General features: G+C 38.4%; 2 protein-coding genes across 4 annotated transcripts in view; one reads left to right on the plus strand and one right to left on the minus strand.

Annotated features, from left to right (window-relative positions):
• Nucleotides 1-26,652, plus strand: part of CMSS1 (cms1 ribosomal small subunit homolog) — a 383,527-nt gene that overhangs the window by 13,291 nt on the left and 343,584 nt on the right. The window lies entirely within an intron of this gene.
• FILIP1L (filamin A interacting protein 1 like) overlaps nucleotides 11,958-26,652 on the minus strand; it is a 32,027-nt gene continuing 17,332 nt past the window's right edge. Inside the window, exon 2 of the mRNA XM_060010536.1 lies at nucleotides 11,958-15,371. Within this exon, the coding sequence (XP_059866519.1) occupies nucleotides 12,575-15,256 (2,682 nt within the window). The 5' untranslated portion in view covers nucleotides 15,257-15,371 and the 3' untranslated portion in view covers nucleotides 11,958-12,574. The remainder of the gene's footprint in view (nucleotides 15,372-26,652) is intronic.

Genomic DNA, 26,652 nt, shown 5'->3' on the forward strand with positions numbered 1-26,652 from the left:
CATTTAGATGTAAGCTTTAAGGTCTTTCTAACCCAGAACTCTGACCTGCCTGGGTGTGGGAGGTTCAACACTGTGGAAGGCCAGGGTTTCATGGCCCAGTGGTCCTAGATGCTCATCAGAACCACCTGTGGGGCTTTTAAAACACTGCGATGCCCAGATCCCATCTCAGAATCTACTGACTCAGATTGTCTAGGAATGTGGTATGAGTACCACAGGTTATTCAGAACTGAAATCTGTCCAGTAAACTAATTGATATGGAACACAATATTGATGGGGCTTTTTTCTTATAAGCTATACTGATATGTGTTGGTGAAGACAGTATGGCTTGGAATGGTGGTCATTGGTAGGGTCAGCTGCCTGAAAGTTATTGGGCTCCCATTGTTTCTACACCATTGATGGCTGCAAGTTGATTTTGCTTTTCTTGATAACTCTTGATGTCACTACATAGTTTTTACCTCTAGATGGCAGCAAAGGCTAGTTATATTATTAGGACAACTCTAAATGTCATTCTCAAATCTTTGGAAAAAAATGATGCTATTTTTGTTTTCTTCTATGAATTTTATACTTGGACATGTTTCAGTAAATGAGGTATAGAGCTTTAAAATGTGTCATCTCTTGGATCATTTTTTAGAACACTATGTCAAATAGCTCCAAGAAAGTTTTATCCAAATTTGGAGTGCATATTGCAAGAGGAATCCGTGCATATGCCTCTTTTAAGACCACACAGTGAATGTTCTACTCAAGAGTTGGAGGCTCCTGGGTTTCATCAGAAAGCAGATGTCTTGGAGGAGATTAAGCATGTTGGAAAGCTCATTCATAGAAGAAAAGTTTTTTGGGGTTTTGTTTTGTTTTGTTTTTAATGTTTAACTCAGTTCAACATGGAGATTGGGATTTGGAATGGATTACAGGTCTGAAAGATGATGAGTTTATTGAGGCAAAGGCCTTGCTTTTATTTAGGGAAGAATAGAGAGAAAAGGAGTATTCATTAAATTCTTTAAATGTTGGCTTGTTTGGTCTATAGGTTCTTAAAAGAAGCGGAGCTATCTATGAGACTCTGTGGTTATAGCAAGTCATTAGATGTCAGTGAGCCTTAGTGACCAAAAGAATTATAGAGAGGTGAAAATGTTTTATTCAAAATCTTAATTCTATAACCCAGTTTCTACTTGATCCTTGTGCTCCTTCATGTTATCATGGAGGGCAAACATCAGAACAATATCAGCATTTAATGAGGAAGCTGTCAGATCCTAGTTATACAGTTGGAGTCAGGATGTTTCCTTTTCTCTAAATGAGATTAATTTTGTAAGTGCTTTGAACCTTTTTGGAGATGTATTGGCAACATATTGTGTAAGAAAGCTGTGTTCCCTCAGGAATGTTCCTGACTCCAGGGACTGCAGGGCCTCTCATTACACCTTTAGCTCTAGGGGTCGAAAGGCTCAAGGCTCCCAAAGACGGTGGGTCATTTTCATTTGTGGTCATTGGGGTGGTGCAGGGAGGGGGCGGATTCAGGGCTGCCTGACTCCCTTAGGGACCCAGCTGTGGAATGCTTGGTCAAGGCCGTGTGTTATCAGAATAGCAGTGCTTTGTATTTTTGTTTTTCTCTGTTTAATGGGAAAGTACATAAGTAATGATGATGGATATGGTGATGAAAAGGAGGAAATGCTAAATTGAGAAAAAAAACCTTTGAAATATTATTGTCTTCTTTTGTCTTTTATATTGTTTGGTAAATCACTGCTAATTTATTAATTTTTTTATTTTTTTAAAGGAAACAACAGGTAATGAATCTGGCAGATAGCCTAGAGTTTCATATGCTGCTTTGGCTTTTTTCTCTTGATTTTCTCAGAACTTCCTCATTATACAATAAAACTTTATCACTAAAGATTTTACAGTTTTATATGGCAGGGGGTCCTTCAAAAGGAAACTCTGTAGTTTCATTAGCTTATTCTCACTAACCTCTTGTGAGAGAACATTTGGTTTTAAATAGAGCTACAGTGCTATGATTTGTATTTAAGAGTTGTCCAGTTTCTGAGGTGAAGGCTAGAGGAAATTGATGCCTGTATTTTATAATGTAACATGGTTTGTGGTTGTACCTAGTCACCTCCCAATCTCTCTGTAGTAATTACACCATGGGCAGTGAGGGCAATCCAAGAATAAGCATTGAAATACAGTTTTCAAAAATCCTTCCTAACCTAGTTGCTTCCATTTTGTGCCCAGGCACATAGCATCACATGTAGAAATAGAATGTTAAAACATGTTAATCTTGAACGGTTTTGTTTATTCCCTTTCTTTTTATTCATCTGTCAGGTTTTTCACCTCAGTTTTTTTTCTTCTTCTGTTTTGGTACCCACTCCTCTCTTTCTCATTCCCTCATTTGCACCCATGTAATTTTTAAAAATCATTCGCCAGCTTATATTTTGCAACAGCTTTGGATTAGTGGCTAGAGCACTGGCTATGGAGCCAGATAGACCCGGGTGGGTCCCCATTCTGGTTCTGGCACCACCTAGCTCTGTGTCCTTGAGCAAGCCAGTTAGCCTGTCCAGACCTTAGTTTCCTCATCTGTAACCCTTATTTGGGGATTAGACTGCCTACTTGCAAGTTCCTTAATTGGTAGAGATATTGTGTAGAAAAGTCCCGGGCACATCTGAAGTGTCAGGTCTGTGTTTGTTGTTACTAATGTCAACATTATTATCTTTGTCTTTTTCCTTATATCTGTTCTTAAGGTGCTTATTTCTTGATCATAATCAAAACTTATCTTCTTGTTTATTTTACCTTTCTTGTTTTTCTGCTTTATCCCTTGTTCTCCCATCTCTCCAATTAATTATTGGAGACATGTTGCTAAGCATAGCAGTTGCGGCAGCTGACCAAGCAGTGTCAATTACTGGGCTGTGTTTCTAACCACCTCTGGCCCAGAAAAGTATCTTCACATCCTTTTCCCTCCTTATCCTACTTAGTCTATTCATTGTCTTTCTGTTTTAGAGTTCACTTGAAAACATTTTTTTTCTAGTCTTTCCTGTCTTTTTCTATCTTTTAATTATTCAAAAAACAATGCAGTTATACCAACTATAAAGCCCTTTGACCTTGACATTCAATGATTCTATGAAAAGAACAAATGCGAGCCAACTGTGGCCACCAGGTATGTTGTTAGACCTGCGCACCTTTGTTGAGCACCTATTACCAGCCGTATTTAAGTCCTGGATAAGGTAGGACAGTGGTTCTTAAACTTCATAAGCCCAAGAATGACCCAGGCAGCTTGTTAAGATGCAGATTCCCTGAACTAGATTTCATAGGTGTGGGTATGTAGAAATCTGTGGAGTCCTTGGTAATTCTGATAAATGTGATCAGTGACTGCATTTTGAGAAACATTGATATAAGAGTTTCAAAACTAAATGACAGCTGATTCTTGCTCTCAAGAGATTATAGTATAGGAGGGGTAACAAACGATTATAATGAGGCAAAATGAAGTGCTGTAATAAAAGTACAAACAGAAGTGTTTTGGAAACTCAGAGGAAGATTGAGAAAAATAAAGAGATTTCTAGAGGAATTGGCACTTGAGGTAGGAGTAAGATTTCAATACAAGGGACAAAGAGAGAAGAGCATTACTGCCCTAGGAACAGCATGAGTAAAGGTATAGGGCTAGAAGCCCTGCTAGTGTGTGAGAGGTTGGTGAGTACTGTGTCCTGGTGAGGGTGCAGATTATGTCCAGGGTTTCAAAAGGAGATGAGGTGGGAGGTGGAGGTCTGATAGAAGGTTTGGATTTGGGGCACTCGGTAATGTAAGTGCTAAGTAAGTGCTGCTTTTAGGGGAGGGACTGAAGAATTGCCATGATCAGGACAGTGTTGTAGAAGGATCACCAGCAATACAAGTGAAGGTTGGATTAGAGGTGAGGGATTAGAGATGCTACTATTTTACAGTAGCATCTGTACTGAGGTGTGGATTTGGGGAGTACTAGCACAAATAAAAGGGGGAGGGCAGAGGAAGAAATACCGGGGCAGAGTGGCTGACTGGATTTGGGGGATGAGAAGAGAAGTGGAGAATGGGACCCAGATTTTGACCCTGGGTGACAGAGAAGGTGCTGGACCATCACCAGAAGTGAGACAAAGCAATCCAAAGAGCAATCCAAGAGTGACAGTGCACTGGGGTGGAGGCACATGCCAAGTGTGAAGTGTAGTTGGACCTTCCACACATGGAACTGTTTGGTAGGCACTGAAAACTTGGAATTGTTGCTTTGAGAATCATCATAGAAAAGTTCTTGATACCATTCAAGTAGCTGAGACAGCCCAGGGAGAAAACGTAATTCCTCCTCATCTGCCCCTTTTTTCTTCTCCCACCATGGGTACTTCTATATCCTTTTCCCAGAGCCTGAGAGGTGAGTTTTGTTGGGCCCTATCCTGTGCCCACATTCCCTCTACAAGGCTGCCTATCTTAATAACTGATAAGAGTGTAACTAGTTCTGAGAGCAGCCCTCTGAGGAGGCATTTCTTTCCAGTACTTGAACAATGCACAGTGATTGAACCATTTTCCAGGCACTGATTGGCTAGCTGGGGGGAAAGAAATTCTGCCTCTCTCCTGCAGTGACCAGGCTGTCCCCTGGGCCATTGTGTCTGGGCTGAACAGATTACATAAACTCACACTCTGTAGGGGGATCTGCCACTCCTTAGCACAGGGGCGATCAGTAATTACAGGATGGTCCCCGTATAGCACATTTCCTTCCTCATTGGTAGTCTGAGAATGCCTGGAATAGGGCCATAGTTGATAGGATGACCTAAAAAAATAGTAGTAGTTGTCCATTGTTCTCCCTAATCCTCTTATTACCCTTCTTAGAAGCTGAAGTCAGCGGCTCTGGCAGCATTTATATTTTCCGAAATTTTTGTAATAAATATGTACTATTGTTATAATCAGAATAAAAAGTTTTATATAAAAAAATTGTGCTGCTTATGTCTGTCACTATGAGAGATATTATCCTTCTCAGAGTAATCCCTGCTGCCCTGAAGGGACTGTCAGGTGTTTAAATGTTTCTTATGTTATGGACTCTTTGGGGATCTATTGCAGTTTTTAGTTAACTCCTCTTTCTATAAAATGATACTTTTCTGAGGCCTCAAAACTGACTGATATCAGTGAATTCAGGCAAGAACACAATTAAAAGGCAAAGAACAGAAAAGGAATAGCTCTTTTTTTTTTTAAAGAGAAGGGAAAAAAACAGCCAACTCTCTAACGGTAAAGGATAGTAATTCTTGAGGAATTGCTTTGACTGGCCGCATTGAAGCTGGTTTTTATACGCACTTAATTGTTATGAGAGATAATTGGAGACCAATTTGAAGATTTTCCTCTAAAATGGCAATTTTATTTGTGATGCTCCCTTGGTTTACAGTCATTTAATCCTGAACTGGAAGCAGAATTTAGAGACTGACAAGGATGAACCCTAACATTTCTCCCTCTGAGCTCAAAAAATATACAATGCTTTTTTTTTTTTTTTTTTTTTTTAGTGATTTTGGGACCATAAGTCTTTCCTTATAAGTCATGATGTTGCTTGAGAAATGGAAACCCTGAATTAGGGTATACCATCCCAGGAAGATTTTCAAGGGTTCTGCAAAGGCAGAAGTTCCACCACCTCTGGGCTAAGCTGGTGGTGCTTGTCTTTTTGATGGCTAAACCTTGATCCCTAAATTGCCTTTTCTGGAGGTTTTTGATCACTGTCAGGACTGTCAAGGTGGCCACCTACTTATAAGCTTTGATGTGCATGCTTGTGATGCTGTTTCTATGGATCATTTTCACTTACTTCTGATGCTGTTCACTCCAGCCATCTCTGAGGCCGATCAGGTACCTCTGTTCTTCACATGTTGATAGCCTGTCCAAACTCATTCTTCATGCCTAGAATTTGTGCCTTTGCTCATAGACTCCTGCTTTAGGATAGAGTGGACTTGGACTGCAGCTTTAGTGCTCGCTGACAATGAGGACTTGTACCTCTCCTTGGTCTTGCTTTCTTCCGTCTCTTATCCACTGCACCATCCCCAGGTGAATCTTCCGCATGCCTGCTCATTTGTGTGGGGCTTGGCCTTTCAGTTAATCTAACAGTGGCCTGGAGACGGGAGGAGTTGAAAGGGGAGGCAGATTGACACTCTCGTCTGTGGTGATCATGGTAGGCTTCAGAAGAAGTAAGGCTTGAGCCAGACCTTTCAGTGTAGATCACTTGATGAGAGAAGAGAAATCTGTCCAGGTAAAGCAATGGGGAGGAGGCATACGTAGGGGTGTTCCGAGTGTTCTGGCCAAAGCGGCAGGCTTCTGAGGCAGAGCGCAGGCAGGTAATGTTAGGCGCCCTGTCTGTGTCCCTGGGCAGTGGAGAGCATTAGGTACAATTTATTTTGCTCCCCTCCTTGCACTGAGGTAACTTCTCAGTATGTTGCCATGGGACAATGGAATTAGACCTGTGTTCATGTCTCTTTTTTGTCATACAAACAGAGCCACCTGGAACAATTTTCTTTACCTCTCAGAATTTAAATTTTTTTAATCTTTAAAATTGTGATGATACCCACTTTATAGGGTTATTATGAAATAAAATAACAGTGTATAAAGGATTAGTTTTCTCTTATCTCACTGCCCAGAAACCTTTGAGGACAGAGTGCTCCCTAGCACGGTATTAATGGCCCTTTGTGGTCTGACAATACGTGCCCTTTGCACCTTACCCCTGCCCCAGCTATCTCAACATCAGCCACACTGCATTGCTCACTGTTCCTTGAATGCTGGTTTTCTGCTCTCCTGCCTGCCTCCATACCTCTGCACTGAGCATCTCCTGGAAAGCCTTTTGTCTTCTCTCTATCCCAAGTTTTCCTCCTCTCCCAGCCCACCACCCCTCCTCCGGTCAAATCTTATCTGTTTCTGAAACCTGACCCCTGAACCCTGCCCAGAGTAATCTGCTCCTCCTCCAAACTCCTATAAGTGTTTTGCTATCTATAGAATTCCTTTCTGTGTTGTGCTCTTAATTACCTTTTAAGGTAGTCCTCAACTCCTGCCTTAGATTCTAAATCTTAACACCTGCATAGCTGTCCTGCACAACAATGAGTAATATTAGGTGCTTCATAAATATTTGTGGGTTCATTCTGTAGGTGATTTGTCGAGGAATGAATAGAGCTTGACAATTGTGCCTGTGGTGGTTATAAGCTAATACAAATGGGATTGAAACTCCTCAGAGAGGACTCTTTGAAAGGTCTAAACAGTAAAGGGTTATTTCTTAAGTTCTTGGGAATCCTGGTGAAACCCATTTTTCCCCCATTAAGGCAAAGTTGGTTGTTTGTCTAGATCTCTTGTTTATTTCTCCCAAAGGCATGTGAGAAATGGAAAGCTCATCTAAAAACACTGGTTTATAGTATGGTATCTTTGAAAGAGACAGAGGTACAAGGTAGTAATACAAATATAAATGTTCAAATATGCACGTGCTCTGGGCCAATCTGTCAAGTTAGTGGAAACAAGCCTTATGCAATGAAACTCTTCAGTGCAGGTTTTTAAATTTGTTTTGAGGCTTATATTTAGTCAGATTCAAGATTCTCATCTCTACATACCAGACAGAAGCTCTTGAAGGACAGTGAATCTTTTGTCTCCTTAATAGCCACCCAATTCAGTTTGTCATGATCAGTGGATTGATCAGTTGTGTCCATGTGCTTTGAAGAGAAGACACTGCATGCTGAGACACTGTGCATGTCACAGAGACAGGAGTGCTATGTAAGTTAGTAAACCCACTCCACCCTTCCAGGGACCTAAAGAATGGCAGAGAGTGAGACAGCCTTTGTAGGTCTGTAGGGCCTATTGTTGGTTATCCAAAGATGACTAACCTTTAAAAAAGCAAAACTAAACTAATAGGCAAAAAAAAAAAAAAAAAAAAGGTCTCTTTCAGGTAACCTTACAAAAATATCATACAGAACCATTTGGCTATGCAGGAAAAAGGAACTCACTAAAATAAAACTAATTTCAGGCTTTCAAAAAATTATCTCAAATAATTAGATAACTTTTATTTCTCTTGACCAATAATTTTGTGAAAAAATAAGTGAAATTTTAAAATGAGGCCACAAGAGGATTATCTCTAGGATTGTTGACTGCAGTGCTAAAGGTTAGCCCAGATTACATTTTTATGGCACCATTCTAAGTGTTGTAAAACCTGGTGTCCTGATAGAATATTGACAGATTTGTATGTGTTGCCATATGAACAGTGTTAATTCATTATCAAATTATAAAGTACTTAGGAGTGTGTTGGCCAGTTAACTTGCTGGACTCCCTAAGGATTCCTTACCCTACAGCGTTGCCTTTGGGGGCTGCCTGCTCTGACATATTTGACTGCACAGTGGAAGGATCCATCTGTTGGAAAGGAAAGTTTAATCTAAATGAAAATGAATTTTAAGGGGGTTTAAGGTTTGGGGATTTTATTGAACCGCTTATCTTCCTTGTTCTTGCATTTGCTTCACTGTGGCCCAAGGTGAATGGAGTCCTTTGTTTTGGCTCATCCAAACTGCTCTCTTTAATGTGTGTTCTGGACCATTCCCAAGAAATGCTGTAGGGTTTATGTTGAGGGCCTGGGATCTGAGGGAGAAACAGAGCTTGTAGGTGTCAGACAGCCTGCTACTGCTGAGTTAATTATTCAGGCATCTATGCTTTGCTACAGTTATAAAACTGGGAAACATCCCACCTATAAAATAGTAGATTTTATTGAGCTTTTCTCTTGAATAAAAAAAAAACCCTGGAGACTAAGCCTTCTGTTTGTCATGCTAGCCACTAGAGGGTGGAATAGGCACGCTTCCTGAGACAGGTGTAATTCATTCTGATAGAGCAAGACTAGAGTCAGAACATATTTGCTAGTGTTTATCAGTATAGAAATTCCTAAAACAATGGAATTCCTTCTTTAGGTACGTACTAATCAGCAGAGGAACTTGTTAAAAAATGCAGCTTCCGGGGCCCTACGCTCAGAGATTGTGACTTTTGATAGCTCTGGGTGGGGCATCAGGGGATTCTCATACATGTGTTTTGGATTTTACTTTCAGAAACATTGATCCTAACGTTTCGGGCATGCATTATTACCTGATTATCTTTTCTCTTAGGATTGCAAAGTAAAATGATTATTTTGGAGGAGGAAACAATAACAGAAACCAAAATGTAGGGAAACTGTACTGTTATTAAAGCTCTTTTCCTGCCTTTGTCTAACACGTTTCAAAGGAGACTCACTTCGTAAAGAATTGGAATCAAAAAAGCTATTAAAAATATGTTTTTGTGTGGAGTTATATTTTAGTCAATAAAGATCACAGAATGCTTAGGCTACAAGTCTAAGAATTTTAAATTAATTACCCCTTTTATGGCCATCTCACAGTGCAACTTAATTTATACTTTGGGCATCATGAAGACCCCATGCCTAGTGTCTTGGCATTGTGAAATGTAGTTGTAGAAACCTTCTAGGTAGAGTTTATATAATCCTGTCATCATCTTATAGAGACTTTCCTTTGTGTATAAAGATCTAACTATAGTAATGCACATTGTCCTTCTGGAAGGGGTGACCCAGAGAGCAGTGGCATCCTTGGGAAAGCTTTGCAAATGCTCTTAAAAGGGAAGAAGAATGTGGTAAAATCATTCAAATCGGTGATAGAATGCTGCAGCTCAAAAAGTTAAAGGGATAGGGGGACTGAGTAAAATGAATCTTGGTTCTGAAGCTGGGACTTCAGATGAAATGAAATGAAAGGAAGGTATTTTTTCAGATGTTTATAGAAACAGTCTTGTCTTCTGTGAGCCTCTCAAAGGCTTTCTTTTCTTCAGGAATACAACCCTCCACTTTCACATATCTCATATGAAGATTTTCCAGTGTCACTTCCTCTCTCCTTCCTAGTTTTCAAGGTTCTTCCATGATTTTATGTGAATGAAAAAGAAAATTCTGTAACCTCCCAAACACACATGCACACGTGCGTGCACACACGCAGAGTTATAAAAAATTATTTTTGAAATTAAAGGCCAAAAATCTAGGATGTGTCATTCTTTGTGTGATTTTATGGAAAAGGGAAGGTACTTTTTTCAGAGATGATACTCTCTTTACCATAAACTTTAATTAGTAGCACTTTTAGTAATCTATATATGTTATTAATATGACAGCGTTCCTAAATTTTGATGTGGATATGAGTCATTACACTGAAGTAGTCCTAGTAGAGGAACCTCTAAAAGAGGTTCAGTTCCTTGAAAGTCCAGTAAATTTCCAATAATGTTAATTACTTGGGAAGCCTATTTATAGTTAATATCTGGAGCAGATGATGAAATGAGGATTTGTGCATCCTAATCATGGAGCACAGGCCTTGTGGTATTAACTTTATTGTATAAAATTGCTCTGGCTCACAAAAGATAAGAAATTGAATCCTCACAAAACAGTTCTACTAATGAATAGCCCAGAGCCTCTCAAACTCTATTAGTTACAGGTGTGCCAAAAATGGATCTTTCCTTCAGTACAACAGGAGCAACCTGGGGATGACAGGAGTCCCTGATCAGGAGTCCCTGATCATCTCTGCCTCTTTATCCATTGTATCCAGTGTGTATCCAGTGTGTTTTCTGTTTGTGTCATTATGTGACAAAATTTGGGAAGTGCTGGGAAGACTTTGTCCTTTAATTCTTTCTGGTTTCTGTTTATTATTTCATGATTAGTTGATCACTACCCACCAAAACATTATATGTACTCTCTTATTATCTAGAAAGACATCTCATGCAGCAATGTTATCAATGTCTACTTTGAAAGATGTAAAATGATGTATGTAGTTTCTTCTAAAGTTCTAACCCAAGGTGACTTAAAAATAAAAACAATTTTGGAAAACATTTAGACCATCATGTATGTTGTAATACAGTTGGGTCACTGCCAATTCCCAAGATAAATGTGTTTAAACAGAAGCTTTCTCATTCATCACTAGCCTCAGCTTTCATCCAAATTTATTTAATGATGATGCAAGCCCACAGCGTTGGTGTTGCAGTTCATCACCATGGAAGTGTTTCTGTCAACAAATCCTTGCTTTGCTATCATGAAATTGATTTTGCAGGGAAAGGAGGATAATTGTGAAAGATTCCTTTTACTCCTAAAGATCTTCACAGTTTGCCTGGGTGTCTAAATGAATTGTGTTTAAAATCAATAACTGGCAATAAAATTGACCACACTAAATTAACAGTTATGAGGTTGGAAAAGGGAAAATGGCAATGAGCTACTTTGTCTGAAATCATCTTTTTTGAATGTGGCTTGGGGACCAGATTTGTAATTTAAAATGTTCCTCTGAAAGCTGTTCTCTGCTACAGAAGTACAAATTATGCTGAGTCCCATTAGCAGAGTACCAGAATTCCTAGGATGCATTTTTTTTTTTTTTAAGGATTACTGAGTTTTTCTCACCTATCTTGAAAATGGCATAACAATAATCACAGGAGAAACTTCCCTCAACTAACATACTGTATTTTTTTTTAAATATGCCTTTTCTATAACTTACATTGTAATTATCTTTGGTTTTTATTTGCTTGTTGGGAGGTTAAAAAAACACACACACACAGTTAAGTTTAAGCTTCTGAATGCAGCCCACTAGCAAACAAACAAGGTAGGAAGCACCTACCTTAAGTAATTCAAATTATGGGAACCTACTAGGAAAAAGTAACAAGAAAGACATTTTTGCTTTGAAGCAGTGTTCAAGAGCATATGTCTTAGTGGCTGATTCCAGGTTTGGATGTAGACATAAATGTTTTAAGGGGATTTTCATCTATGGTAGAAATACAGTCAACTCTTGATTGTGAAGGTAACTTGTATTTCCAAATGTGCTTTTTCTGGCTTACTATCACATTTCAAAGCTTTTTACTTTCACCATCAGCTCATATGTGCTCACAAAAACAAATTATTTAATATTGTTTTATTCAGTGATTATCAGTAAACATTTATTAAGTAACTAAATTCCTAACACGTGCTAAGCACTGTGCTGGGCACCAGGGATATTGAGATACATCTCAAGCATGAAGTTTGCTCCTGAGAGATCTTATAGTTCACTTTGAAATCAAAGAGCCATAAAATTTCATTTATTTCAACTACTTCCTCCTCCTCCTCTAATATGTGATCAGAAGTTGACTGTATATGGGAAGTAGGTCCTGTTTGTTATGAAGGAAGAATTAATAGACATTATGAACAGGAAATAAAATTCTATTATACATGCAAAAAAAGGAACACAAAATGACCAAAAGAAAATTCAGCAAGCAATGGTAAAAATAACAAATTATTTACTGCTTTATAATGTTAAAGTATTTCACCAAGACAAGTTGCAGTCAAATTAATGTGAGTTATGGAAAATGAAATACATAAAGATGTATTTATACAAGTGCAGACTAAATATTTTCCATACAGGTATGTAAATGAAAAAATATACAGTAAGTGCACGCTTGATATGACTATGCAGGCAACAGTTAGTTTCAGATACTCTTGGACGGTTCATGCATAAACCTTCCCAAAGTACAAGTTCAGTCAGTCTTTTGAGGGATGTGGAGGGATAATTAAAAAGGACTGAGTTCCTTGCAATAATATCGGTATAAACCAAATAAGGGAGGGTGGTCAGTTATATATATTACTTACTGTAATTTGTGATTGTCGAGGAAGAGGTGTGGCTGTTGGTGTGATAGTAATACTGCTGGTGACTTTATTGGTTGTTTTGTTTAGTGCCCCATTAGTTAAGCTTTGAGTTCGGTTATCCTGCAGTGATGCTGAAGGGCTGGCAGGTCTCACGGAGCTAGCTACGGCTTGCATGTAAGGACTTCCTAAGTGAATGTGGATTTTATTATCTTCAGTAGTTATCACACTTGAACTGTTACTGTTTGAACGCTGAAACTGCCACGATGACTGCCGATCAGGGGAGACTCTGAAAATCGCGTGCTTGGCACTGATTTCTATCGGCTCTGGAGAGCGTCCCTGCTCAGGGGAGCTAGTTGAACCAGTAACAGCCAAAACCTGAATAGGTGACATTGTCCTTTCTGGAGTTATGGAACCACAAGACTCTGGGGTCTGTGCCCTGGCAAAGGTTGCCATGGTAATTGGGGACATGCCTTGCTCTAAATTCATAAGGCCTTCAGCAGAGGTTTTTGATTTCACTGGAGTTATGGAGGCATTTTGGAGGATGGTTATCCTTTGCTTTGGGGTGCCACAGTTTGGTATCACTGCAGTGCTTGTGTAAGAGTGAGGACTCTCTGTGGTCGGACTTGTGATTTCAAGAGTGGCTGTGTTTTGGACATGGTCTGGAGTAACCTTTATATGCAGTGGCTGCCCAGGTGTGTGGCTTAGGACTAGATCTCCAGGTTGCACGAAGTTGCCATTGGGTTTAGTTTGTATTTTTCCATTCTGAGGATGGCCCTCCTTGGACTTCATCCAAGGAATCCATAGCTTCCTGTTAACAGGACAGGGAGTAGATGAGTTGCATTTGAAGGACAGCACGGACTCCTCATCATTAGGGTCCTCATTCTGGTCCTCACTCTCCTCATATAACTGACCGTTGATGACTGCTCGTTCCAGAGGAATGAGACTCTTGTAATCAGGTGGCTCATTGTCTACTGCTTCTGTTTGAACTTCTTTAGAAAATACTTGAGGGTCAGAGATTCTTCTTCCATTGAGACTGGGCCGGAGGCTCTTACTGAAATGACGGTACCGCTCTAACTCTTTAGTGAGGTTTTCGATCTCTCTTCCTAAATCTCTGTTCCTGTTTTCTTGTTGACTGAGTTTCTTTTGCAGAACTGAATGATCTCCCTGGAGGAGACATATCAGGTCCTCAGTTGCCATGTATTCATGAATTTTCTCTTTCAGTGCATCCACTTCTCTTGAGAGGTGACCTGATTTAGCTTCTTCTTCCTGAAGCCTTTTGAAAAGCCATTGTTCATGACTGGAGTCTGTCTTTTCTGCTAACTTGTATTTGGCAAGTTCCATTTTAACATGTTCCAGCTCTTCAGATAAAAATTGAGCTTTGTCTCGTTCATTAGCATACCTTCGTTCTAGAGTCTCATACTCATCTTCAGTTTTCATGAGGTCATCCTCAATGGATTTCATATCCTTTAACTTCAGCTTCAGTCTTTCCACTTCTTGAGAGAGCTCTTTAATCTTATTGTTCTCTTGGTGTAATGCTATTGTGGACTTACCAGAATCTTGATTTAATTTGTTTTTTAGGAAATCTTTCTCAGTTGCTTCCAATGATTGAAGCCTGTTTTTCAACATGTTCACTTTGGACAGGAGATCATTTCCTTTCTCTTCTTCTGCTTTCAGTTTGTTTTTTAGATCATCTCTCTCTTTCGTTACACTGTACATTTTTTCTTCCACATCAGTTTTGGACTTCAGTGCCCTTTTAGTTTCCTCAATTAACTTCTCAGTAACCGTTGTCACTTTATTTTGCTCCACTTGAAGCTGAGAAGCAGCAGCTTGTAACTTATCTTCAGTTTGCTTTAATTTTTCACTCATTGTTTTCCGTTCATCTACCAGCATCACAGTTAATGTTTTCAGTTTAGTTAAGTCCTCTTTTAGGGTGAATTCTGTCTTCTCCAGCCGACTTTCAATGGCTTCTAGCTCTTTGATCCTTATCTTTAAACTCTCCAGTTCCTGAGATAACTGCTTTGTGGTCATCCTTTCTTTTTCTAAATTACATTTCAGAGAGTAACATTCTTGTTTGCTTTTGTTGAAAGCATCTTCTAATTTTTCCAGAGCCATAATTCTTTTATTGAGTTTTTCAACCTCGAGTTTAAAGTCTTTACTCTGTGATGTTTCCTTTTCCAGCCTCTTATTGAGATCTCTGCACTGCTCCTCCATTTTTATGAGCTCTTCATCCTTCCCTTCCATTTCTAGCACACGTTTCCTGAGCTCCTCCACCTCAGCCATGATACTGGAGTTTCCATATTCTCCCTTGTTAATTTTTTCTTTTATATCTTGCAGCTCCTCTTCTGCTTTTCGTAAAGATCTGTTTGTCTCTTCTAACTCATCAATTTGCCGGCTGAGTGCTGCCAGCTTTTGTCGAAGCTGGCGATTTTGGCTGTCCTCATTGGTGAGCTTCGCCATAATTGTTTCTTGGTTCTGGTGAAACTTTGTGGTCTGCGTGTGCAGATCGTTCTCTAGTCTGGTTGCCTTCTGCTCTTCTTCCTGAACTCTGGCTTCAGCAAGGGCTAGTTTAGCATGTGTTTCCTTTGCACTCGTGGTTAGGTCTTGGATTTTCTGTCTTTGAAGGGCAAGCTGTGCCGTCAGCCTTTGTTGTTCGTCCACCACCATCAAAGCAAAAGACTTCAGTTTGGTCAGCTCCTCTTTCAGGGCAGTGACCCTCTTCTCTTTTTCTTGCTCCTTCTTCTTCTGGGACTCCGTTTCTTGGTCAATTAACCTTTTTAATCTGAAAAATACAAGAGCACATTCTATTTTGTAACTGGTGCTTTAGTAACTTGTCAGCTGTGAGTAAACATTTATGTAATTTAGAAAGACAGTATGGACTCATACAGTATATGGAAAGGAGTTCCTGAATTTGATGGGGGAGGAGAATCTTTATTAAACAGATGTCTTGCTTTTTTTGTTTTCACTACCTGCTTTCCTCCCACCCCTCATTGATTGGTAACAGTTGCAGTTCACCAGGAGGGCAAGAATATTTGGTTTAAATTGCTTGTGTAAGGTATAATCAGTAGACATTGTAGCCTGAAGGCTGTAAAAACAGACACAAGCTTGAGATTCAGTTGGAGGAAGCTTCCAGACTGGCCCTACTCTTACCAACTAATTAACCTGGGCAGTTATTTAATATCCCCAGGGCTTCAGTTTCCTCTATGAAAAATGGAGGCAATAATTGTATTATCTCAGGGGCCATCTGTGAAAATTAAATGAGATAATTTGTCTAAGATTCTCACAGTGCTGGCACATAATAAGCATTTGATAAGTGTTGTTGATCCATTTTATTAATGTGGTTATTATTGTATTTATCAGATGGTTGGCTTGAATCATTATGTGATACATTAATGTTTGGTGATCAGCTTCCTGATTCTTAGTTAAGATAAAATTTATTCACATTGCTTAGAAGTTAGGCACTTTACTGATGGACCTATTTGCCAGTTTAAATTTGGTTTACACTAGCCTGACATTGTGTCAGGAATCAATTCACATATATCTCTGTCCCCACAGTGGATGGTAGTTGAATGAGAGTAATTGACAGGCACCTAAAGGGGTTTAGAGTGTTCATAACACTTGGGAAGAGCATGGGATTTGATACAAAAGAGCTTGATAAGTGACATGTTAGAAATGATGGAGGAAAAATTCTTATCAGGAACATAATGAGTCCCTCTTGAATGATGACTCTATGATAACATGTTATTTTTTTCTTTATGTCTTAAGTTTGTCAACAAAACAGGAGGACATTTTACCTGCAATATAAACTGTCTCTTCCACACATTTTTTCCCTCAGTATTGAGGTCATAGTTTTAAATTTGTGGCACTCCTTAATTACGCTGGTAATGGGCTGATTAGAGAGGATGTAATTACAGCTTTGCAGTATTGTTATACAGAAGCTAAAATAGGATGGAATCCCTGAAAAATTGAACTAAAAGACTTGTCATGGATGAGAAGTTATAAATATTTGTTTTCTGATCAAGCATAGAGAATTCATAATATTTTAATATATCTTTTCTACTAGGAATGAGTTAACTATCCAATGCATGTCTTTACTCCTTGCCACAGAACTTTCTTTTTAAAGTTGTTTAGGATTTGAGAGGACATTTTACAAGGAAGTTAACTTGGGGTATTCTTCTTGGAAATAAGAGTCCTTTTTGAGATTCTAATCCACTCTTCTGTAATTACACTACACAAGAGGAACATGTTTAAAATAATTGTATAATGAAAGAACTTTCAAACTTTTTTATGGGGAGGATCCACTTTTAGTTTTTCCTGTTTTGAGAACCTGACAGGCTGGCCCAAGGGCTGTGGGCTGTGAAATTCTGAAGAAGCTGGTCTGGATGCCGGGGTGGGGTGGTTGATGATCTCATCCACAGTCTTGGCAAGAGGCTTGCCCATGGCTTCTGGCTCTGTCCCACTCCCTGTTTGAGACACATGGGAACCTGAGAAGAGAAACACGGCGGCTCCCTCCCGAAAGGTAGTGACTTCACAACCCAGTGGCAGAGTCCATGGGAAACTGCTTTGGTGGTGAAGTGGTTACAGAAACTTTGGCAAAGTGCTTCTTCCTCCCACCTTAGCATTAGAATGGTATTTAACAGTACTGCAGTGAAATATTTTCCCCTCTCTACATCACAGTTCTTAGAATTTTATTAGAGAACAGTTTCACAAAAACTTTTCAGGATTTTTCAACTTATTAAATAATACCATGTGCTATTTCATTTTCATGAGAAGAAGGTATGTTTTCTTAGGATACAAAGGAGGGAAAACTGTTTGAAGTATAATGAAAAGAATATTAACATTGAATGGTCATCAGTGAATCTTAGCATTGCCATAACTGGCAAAAAAGATTTTGAAGACGCTTCAGTTTCCATTGTGTTCAGTGTTTTCAGCAGCAAGCATGATGCATCTTTTTCAGCATGGTGCAAGTTCATTTATCTTTTTCATGGTTTCTGAAAATCAGCTGGTATCCCCATCTGTTTCCAAGCCCCATCTTACACAGTTAGACACATGAAACTGACAATTCGAATACATTTGCTCTCAGCATTTCGTTACTACTTGTTTCCTAACAACCTGCTATTCCCCTGGACCAGTCCCATAAGCACACCTTAGGACAGTCAACAGGCTAGTCAGGTAAAGCCTTTCAGGGAGGAAAATAGGAATTTATATGCAGAAAGAGTTATACCCCCAACCATCAACCAATGTGAATCCAGGATAGGAGGGAGGCCCTGATGGAACCTTTCCAGAGCCAGTTGGGTGCTTGTAATGCTGTTACACATTGCAGGGTTGTGATGTATGTATGAGAGAGAGAGGAAAAAAAGAGAGAGGCAGAGACACTGGTTATGCTACTGAATTGTAATCAGCACTTCTGGTATGGTGAATGGGTTGATCCTAAATCATTCACTATTTCTTGCCTTATATCCAGAAGCATTTTGAAGGATAAAGTTTGAGGTTAATTTATAGTCTTGAAGAAAGGTGTTTCTTTGTAAAGTTAGCTGGTCTTACAAGATTTGAAGCTGCAAGCCTGGCGTGTTGTGCACAGTGCCCTAAACAAGGAAGCTAATTGCCACAATGCTAACTACTAATGCAGGGATATATATATATATATATATATATTTATGTGAGTGTATAATACAAGTGTGTGTGTTTATGTGTATATACACACATATAGTTGACTAGGTTATTTTTTTTTCTTTCAAATATATATTTGAATGCTTTCAGCAAATATTTGCTGAGAGTTGACTGCATTTTAGTTATTTGAGGTCCACAATCACTTATCTAGAATTTCCAAAGCCAAATGTTTCCAAAATTCTAGAGTTTTCAAATTTTAGAAGGGCAGTAAGGAGCATCCACCATATATTACATAACAGCTTCAGTAAGGCCTGTGGCACCACCTCCTATAAGCAAACCTCTGAATACTTCTACAGTGAACCATGTGAATAGTTACACTAAGTGGGATAATTAAGATAATAAATAACCTCACATCCATTCGGGTTTTGCTGCCAAATGAGTTCAGATAAGAAGTTTTGCTGCCACAATTTAGCAAAAACTTTATGTAGTTTTTAGATCTTTGAAATTGCATACAAGGGACTGTGGACGTGTACAATGAGGGTATAGACTTGGTATCTTTTTGGTAAGAAGGGTGTGGAGTTTGAGGGTCCTAAGGCAGCTTCCTTCTTCAGTAGGATTGGGTTTTAAACCAAACAGTAACAATTTTCTGTCTCCATTATTTTTCTTTGCATATTAACAGGCTCTAGGCATTGATGCTGACTGACTTTATATGCTAATACAGATTATCATTGACTCTGGTTTTGCTAGTAACAGCAGATAAGTGATTTTGAGAGCTTTTAACCAGGGTACTCATAATCTTGAAAGCAGCATAGACCTTGGGATGTCCAGATATGAAATTCTTCCCCTCAGAACTGTGAGGTCAAATTATTGCTCCTTTTCCCATGAATAGTTCCAATTAGTATGCCTTTGTGCCTTTTCCAATTAATATGTTTGTATAATCTACGCTAGGGTTTCTTCAACGTCAGCACTATTGACGTTTTGGGCCAACTGATTCTTTATGGTGGAGGGCCTTGTAAGATGTTTAGCAGCATCTTTGGTCTCAGTAGATGCTCGTAACATCTCCCCAGTTGTGACAACCAAAAATATCTCCAGACATTGGCCAGTATCTTATGGGGGTGCAGCATCACCCCCAGTTGAGAACCACTGATCTAAGCCTGTGTTCGTGTTGTGTGTGTGTTTATACACGTGTATATGCCAGTCTGTCATTATAAGTTAGACTCTTTATGGTCCTGCCTGACTCATCTTTCCCGACTCAGTTACATATACGCCTGGTGATTGTATCTTCTCTGCTCAGAGCCTGTTCCTTACCAGTGCTTCTCACAGTTTAAGGTTCATTTGAATCACCTGGGAATCTTGTTAAATGGCAGATTCCAATTTTGTACGCAGGGGATGGGCCTCAAAATTTGCATTACAGCATGCTCCCAGGTGATGCCAGGACTGACTAAGGCTTTACTATGTATGTGTCAGATGTTTAATGGAAATGGTATTCTGGCTCAATATTAACTCAGTTCATCATTGATAATACCCCAAACTGTTGGCATAGCATATATTCCTGACCTACAGGGCCATCCATTTTTCTCACAGAGAACATCAGGTAGGACTAATGACTAATCTAAAATCTCTCATCATTACTGGAAAAAATGACTTAAAATGCATATCATAGGTATTCGATCAGTACCTAATTTTCACCTTAAAAAAGGCAGTAGGGCTTCCCTGGTGGCGCAGTGGTTGAGAGTCTGCCTGCCGATGCAGGGGACACGGGTTCGTGCCCCGGTCCGGGAGGATCCCACATGCCGCAGAGCGGCTGGGCCTGTGAGCCGTGGCCGCTGGGCCTCCGCGTCCGGAGCCTGTGCTCCGCAACGGGAGAGGCCACAACAGTGAGAGGCCCGCATACCGCAAAAAAAAAAAAAAAAAAAGGCTAAAGGTAAATAACTTTAGTTCTAGCCCAAAGACTAAAATTATTTGAAACTATATACCATAGTAAAAGAATTCTGGTAAAAGAATGCTACCATTCTTTTAGTGCCAGTGATGTGCTGCCAAGCACTGAGCTAAGTCCGTAGTACAGCTATTGCTTCTAATTCTCAGGTGAGCCTATAGGGTTTGAGATTATTCTCTATTTTACAGCCATGAAAACTGAGGGTCAGAAAGATCAGGAAGGGGCAGACAGAGCCTGTTCTTTTTCCCCATACTACATTGCCTCTCCAACAAAGAACACAAACTAGTTCATGGACCTGGTCCACATCTGAAGTGTCTTTCTCCAGGAACACTCTGTGTGTTAGAGAAACTTATCAGCCTAAAGAAAAATTCTCACTTATCATTGTGCTTGCTTTCTTTTTAGTTCATATCTCACAGAGCAGTGGTTTTCAAGTGTTTGCTCATAACTCCTAAAATAATTTTCTATTATGTACAATTAATTTGTTCCTGTAAAGAGTAATTATAGCACTTTCTTTTAGCAAATGCTGTCTTTTTTACTAATTGAGGTATAATTGAAAAATAAAATTATAAGATATTTAAAGTATGCAATGTGATGATTTGATATACATATATATGAATTATGAAAGGATTCTCACCAAGTTAATAGTTCCATTACCTCACATGTTCACCTTTTTTGTGTGTGTAAGAACACTTAGGTTCTGTTCTCTCAGCAAATTTCAATTATAAAATACAGTATTATCAACTGTTACCACCGTGTTATACATGATAACCTCAGACAGTATTCATCTTATAACTATAGTTTTACCAGCCCCTCCCTATTTCCCCCATTTCCCCAGTCCCTGGCAACCACCATTCTACTCTCTTTCTGAGTTCAACTTTTTTTTTAGATTCCACATTTAAGTAATACCATGCACTGTTTGTCTGTCTCTGCCTAGCTTATTTCACTTTGCATAATGCCCTCTAGGTTCATCCATGTTATTGCAAGGCAGGATTTCCTTCTTTTTAAAGGCTGAATAATATTCTAACATATATATACACGTGAGTGTATATTCCCACACGTGTGTACACACATGTAAATGTATATATGTACTGTAGATATATAATGTATTATATATTAACACTTATATGTATACATTATATCTAAATAGTATACACTTTTACATACATTGTATAAAATATACTTTACATATATTTACATATGTGTATTTACATATGTAACACATATACATATTTATATATGTAAAATACATTTGTATATATGCACCCATACACGCCACACTTTGTTTACCCATTCATCTGTTGTCAGACACTCAGACTGTTTCCATACCTTGGCTATTGTGAATAATGCTGCAGTGAACATGGGAGTACAGATATCTCTTCAAGATAGTGATTTCATTTCCTTGGGATATATACCAAAGGATCACATGGTAGTTCTATTTTTAATTTCTTGAGAAACCTCTACACTGTTTTCTATAGTGGCTGTACCAGTTTACATTCCCATCTGCAGTGTGCAGCAGTTCCCTTTTCTCCACATCCTCCCTAGCATTTGTTATCTCGTCTTTTTGATAATAGACATCCTCACAGATGTGAGATGATATCTCATTGTGGTTTTGATCTGCATTTCCCTGATGATTAGTGATGTGGAGTGCCTTTTCATATACCTGTTGGCCATTTGTATGTCTTCTTTGGAAAAATGTCTGTTCAGGTCCTTTGCCCATTTTTTAATTGGGTTATTTGAATTTTCTGCTTTGAGTTGTATGAGTTCTTTGTATATTTTGGATAATAACCCCTTATCAGTTATATATGGTTTGCAAATATTTTCTCCCATTCCGTAGGATACCTTTTCATTTTGTTCATGGTTTCCTCTGCTGTGCAGAAGCTCTTTTTAGTTTGATGTAGTCCTATCTGCTTATTTTTACTTCTGTTACCTTTGCTTTTGGTGTCAAATTCAAAACATCATTGCCAAGACCAGTGTCAGGGAGCTTGCCCCTATATTTTTTTTCTAGGACTTTTAGTTTCAGGTCTTAGGTTCAAATCCATAATCCATTCTGAGTTGATTTTTGTGTATAATGTAGGACAGGAGTCCAATTTCATTCTTTTGCATGTGAATATCCTGTTTTTCCAGCAGCAGTTTTTGTAGAGACTATCCTTTCCCGCTTGTATATTCTTAGCTCCTTTGTTGAAAATTAATTGACTATATATGGATGGGTTTATGTCTGGGATCTCTTTTGTGTTTCACTGGTCTCTGTGTCTTTTTTTATGCCAATACCAACTGTTTTGATTATTATAGGCTTCTAGTATAGTTTGAAATCAGGACATGTGATGCCTCCAGCTTTGTTCTTTATCAAGATTGCTTTGACTATTCAGGGTCTTTTGTGGTTCCATGTACATTTTAGGATTGTTTTTCTATTTCTGTGAAAAATTACATTGGAATTTTGATAGGAATTACATTGAATCTGTAGATCATTTGGATAGTATGGACATTTTAACAATATTAATTCTTCCAATCCATGAACATGGAACATCAGTCCATTTATCTGTGTCTTCTTCATTTTATTTCATCAATGTCTTATAGTTTAACTATACAGATCTTTTACTTCCTTGGTTAAATTTATTCCTAAGTATTTTATTCATTTTGATGCTATTGTAAATGGAATTGTTTTCTTAATTCTCTTTCGGTAATTTGTTCTAAAAGAATTTTTTTAACTAAGTACACCTTCACACATTTTAAAGCTGGCATCTAGAATTTTTTATTCAAGGTTTAAATAATTGCAAAAGATATATATTAACGTCTGCCATATAATCTAAAAGTCATCACTGGCAAACCAGTCAACCAAATCAGACATTCAGGAAAAGTCTGGCTTCATTTTTCAACTTAAGTACAAGTGTAAATACACATCCCTCTGGCAACCATTTCACTTCTAGAAGAGATGAGGAACAAGAGCTTATTACCCTGAGTTGTCCCCAGATGAAATAACAGGCACTGTTATTTGCCTGTATCCATCCAGTGGTTGGTTCTGAAGCTGCTGCTGCTCTGCTCTCATGGGACTCTATCAGGAGTATTTCTAGAATTGTCCCTTTGTCTGTGCCCCAGAGGGGTTTCCAACCCAGGAAGATACAATGTAAGAAGATCTTACATTAATTTGGTAAGATTTTGTTAAGTAAGAAGAAGACTCTTTTGAAAGGGTTGTTAAAAAAGGAAACTTGTAGAGCACAAGCACTTTTCTTCTGGCAGACAGCATGTGTGTGAATTGCGGATGTAGACATTGATTCCCTTAAAGTTCTCCATGCTTATACCTCTGGAAATTCTTTGTGTACCCACAAGAGTATGTGTACTCCAGTTTGAAGAATATTGTCTTGGAGTACTCATATTCATGTTCAAGTACTGACATGAGAGGATTATAGGAACATTCATTGAATCCTGTCCAATAAAAACAGGTTGTAGAAGCTGGTTTTATGTACACAAATGTGAGGTAGTTAAATCCAAACTGGCTTACAGCAGTGGCTTATAACAGCTCTTCTTTAAAGTTTCTATTATGGCTCGGAACTGTCATAACTTACTGTAGTTTATCACTATTATTCTGTGCAATGCCAGCTCCTTGTTTTTTCAAAAATAATCACGTATGTAATCTTGAGCATTCTTTGGTACTAATCATCATGCTGGTTCCTTATTACAAAGTATACATTCAGAGCATCTTTTCAGTTTTTATTTACACACACATCAGCACACATGTGTGAATGTATTTCATCTCCTCTAAGTAAGACACTGTTAGTAATATGCATCATATAACACACATAATGAAACAGATGGTGTGTCTAAATGCCATAATGCCAGTCATACCCATAATAACTTATATATAATTCTCATCACTTTTGATTTGTGTTTTATTTATGTACATTACAATCAACACTACTAAAATATAAGCTTCTTAAGAACAGGACACATGTCTGATTCATTTGTGTCTTCTATATTGTCTACTACAAAGCCCTTATATGTAGAAGGTACCAAATGAATGGCTTTTTGAATGAATGAATGAACATTTTCCTGTGGGAAATACTGTAGTATTGTCCTAACTAATTTTATTCATTTTTAAAAGAAGGTGCTCTGGTGTTTACCATGTGCCTGGTTTTAGGTATTTAAGAAAACTAGGTGTAAATGGTTTTCCCGTTGGTGTTCTCCAAGTATACTGGCCTCTGGAAAGAACTGAGACTGTTCTTCCTTCTTCGGATCCCTGCATTAGAACTGTATGTGCTTGCTTGTTTGAGGAGAAGGGAGATGGGTGGTAAATGTCCACATCCTAGCCCCCCACTCTCCTTTGGTTATTTCATCTCTGCAAACAAAGGAGTGGTCCTTTTTATTTTTTCCTCAGAGCCAGAGCTCTACTGTACAAATATGTTTGTTTATTACACAAGCAACATTACATCAACAACAATGAAACTGAAAAGGAAATATTCACCTATGGTCTGACCACCCTAACACATCAATTATGTTTCTACTTTTCCAGATCCTTTCCCAGTTTTTCATACAACCGGCCCATATAAATAAGCTTAGCATGATTATCAAGCAATAAAACCACAAGCCATTAATGGCATTGTGTTGTTTCTGGTAGCTATAGAAATCAACCATAAGTAGTGAACAACTTCAGAGTCAGCTTAGTTTCTCACCTGTCATCTTTTAGAGGACAAATACCCACTGTATTTACTATATGGATCTTGAATTTACAGTTTCTGATGTTATGTATATGGCAACACTTTTGTTCATTTAATTTGCAAACAACAAAGAATATAATACTGGGACTATACTGAGATGAACAGGGAGGGTTCCTGTTCTCCAGAGTTTGTAGACTTTTGGGAAAGAATGAGCAGATATGAGGACTCTAAAGAGCTTTTGATTATGTGGGTTATGTCTGTCAATATTTATAGTATTAGAAATTCAGACCAAGATATTTTAAAGTATTTATATATTTATTCATTAAAAATAATAAACCCACTATATGTTAACATAAATAAGATATTTTTATGAAAAATAACTTTTTCTAACCCAAAAACTTAGTGGGAAGGGTTGTTTTATATTTTTGCAAACTCTAATGCCTGGCTTAATTGAAGGCAGCTGGATTCTCAAATCTGTTTCACACATTCCATCAGCTGTAAGAGCAATGACGTCACCACATGTCATGTAGCCTTTGGAAAACTCCTTTTATGCTTGTGAGGGAATGAATGAAAAATATAGCGTTATTATGAAAATAGCTTTGACCTCACAGACCTCTTGAAAGGGGCCATAGTTTGAGAATCACTGTTCATCTCGAGAATAGACAGTTGAAGCATAAATGGCAAATATGTCTTTCTCTGGAAAAGTCTCTGGTTTAGGCTGTCACCTTCTTCAGGCTGTTACTGAGTGAGCCCTTCGCTTCATATTGATGAAGTCCCCAGATTCACTGGCCTACTCACTGCTTTAGTGTTTACGTTGTTAATAAAACTAGTTGCTCCCCATCATAGATAGATGGAAGATTCCCTGCCTTCAAATACCTCTTTCCTAGTTTTTAGAAAAATCCTAAGTGACAAAACTGCCTCCATAAGACATCGTGTTTTGTTTGAAACCACAATTTGAAATAAGGGCATGGAAACCACTGAGTGACCTGGTTCTTAAATGGGTTCATTCACAGTGCTGTGCAGGTCGGCAGACATTTAATTCATTTCAGACTTTTATGAGGCAATTACAGTGAGCACCTACTATGTGCAAAGTACTGTGCCTGTTATTTATCAGTTTACCTTTTTCTGTTAAAACCTGCCTGTATACTTGCAGACCTTACTCTAGTCATAACTTATAATAGTTTCCCATCAACAACCAAACAGTGTGATGATACCAAGTCCTGTTTAGTCTTTTCTTAAGATATATGAAATAGTGTATCTCTCATTCTAGTCCTAACTGTGTAACTTCACCTCGATGGGCCTCAATTCCTATATTTGCTTTCATTCTTCCAGCACTAGTTTAATACATTATTTTTTCTTCTTGATTTAACATGTTCATTAATAAGCAGAAAACTACATATAATGCTTTATTCATTTTTATATCTGCTCTCATGGCTAGACTTTGATAGTCTGATTATAATGATGTCCCACTATATCTTGAAGCAATTTTTATCTAATATGTAGTTTTAATTGTTGCATTGCATTGATAGCGGCCGTGTTTATGGTTAAATAACCACAGAATTCTAAGCAGTTTGCAGAGTAATTACATGGAATTTGTTAGAAAGCTTCCTTAGGTTGAGATAGGTTCTTGGTAATCAGGCCTGTAATTTATGTTTCCTTGCTCTACTCTCTGCTTTTTCAATGGGACTTTTCACTGTTTAGTCTAATTTTTAGGAGCACTCATAAAAATAGCTATGACTAGTCTTTTCTATTCTATGTATGCTGCTTCCTTTTATTTCTCTCACAAGTTAAAGGTTTTTTTAAAAAAATTACAGCTACAGCATACCATAGTCATAATGTAATGCTTGATTCATTTGACTTGGTCAGCA

This window comes from Delphinus delphis, chromosome 4 (genome assembly GCF_949987515.2).
Source record: "Delphinus delphis chromosome 4, mDelDel1.2, whole genome shotgun sequence".
NCBI lineage: Eukaryota > Metazoa > Chordata > Mammalia > Artiodactyla > Delphinidae > Delphinus > Delphinus delphis.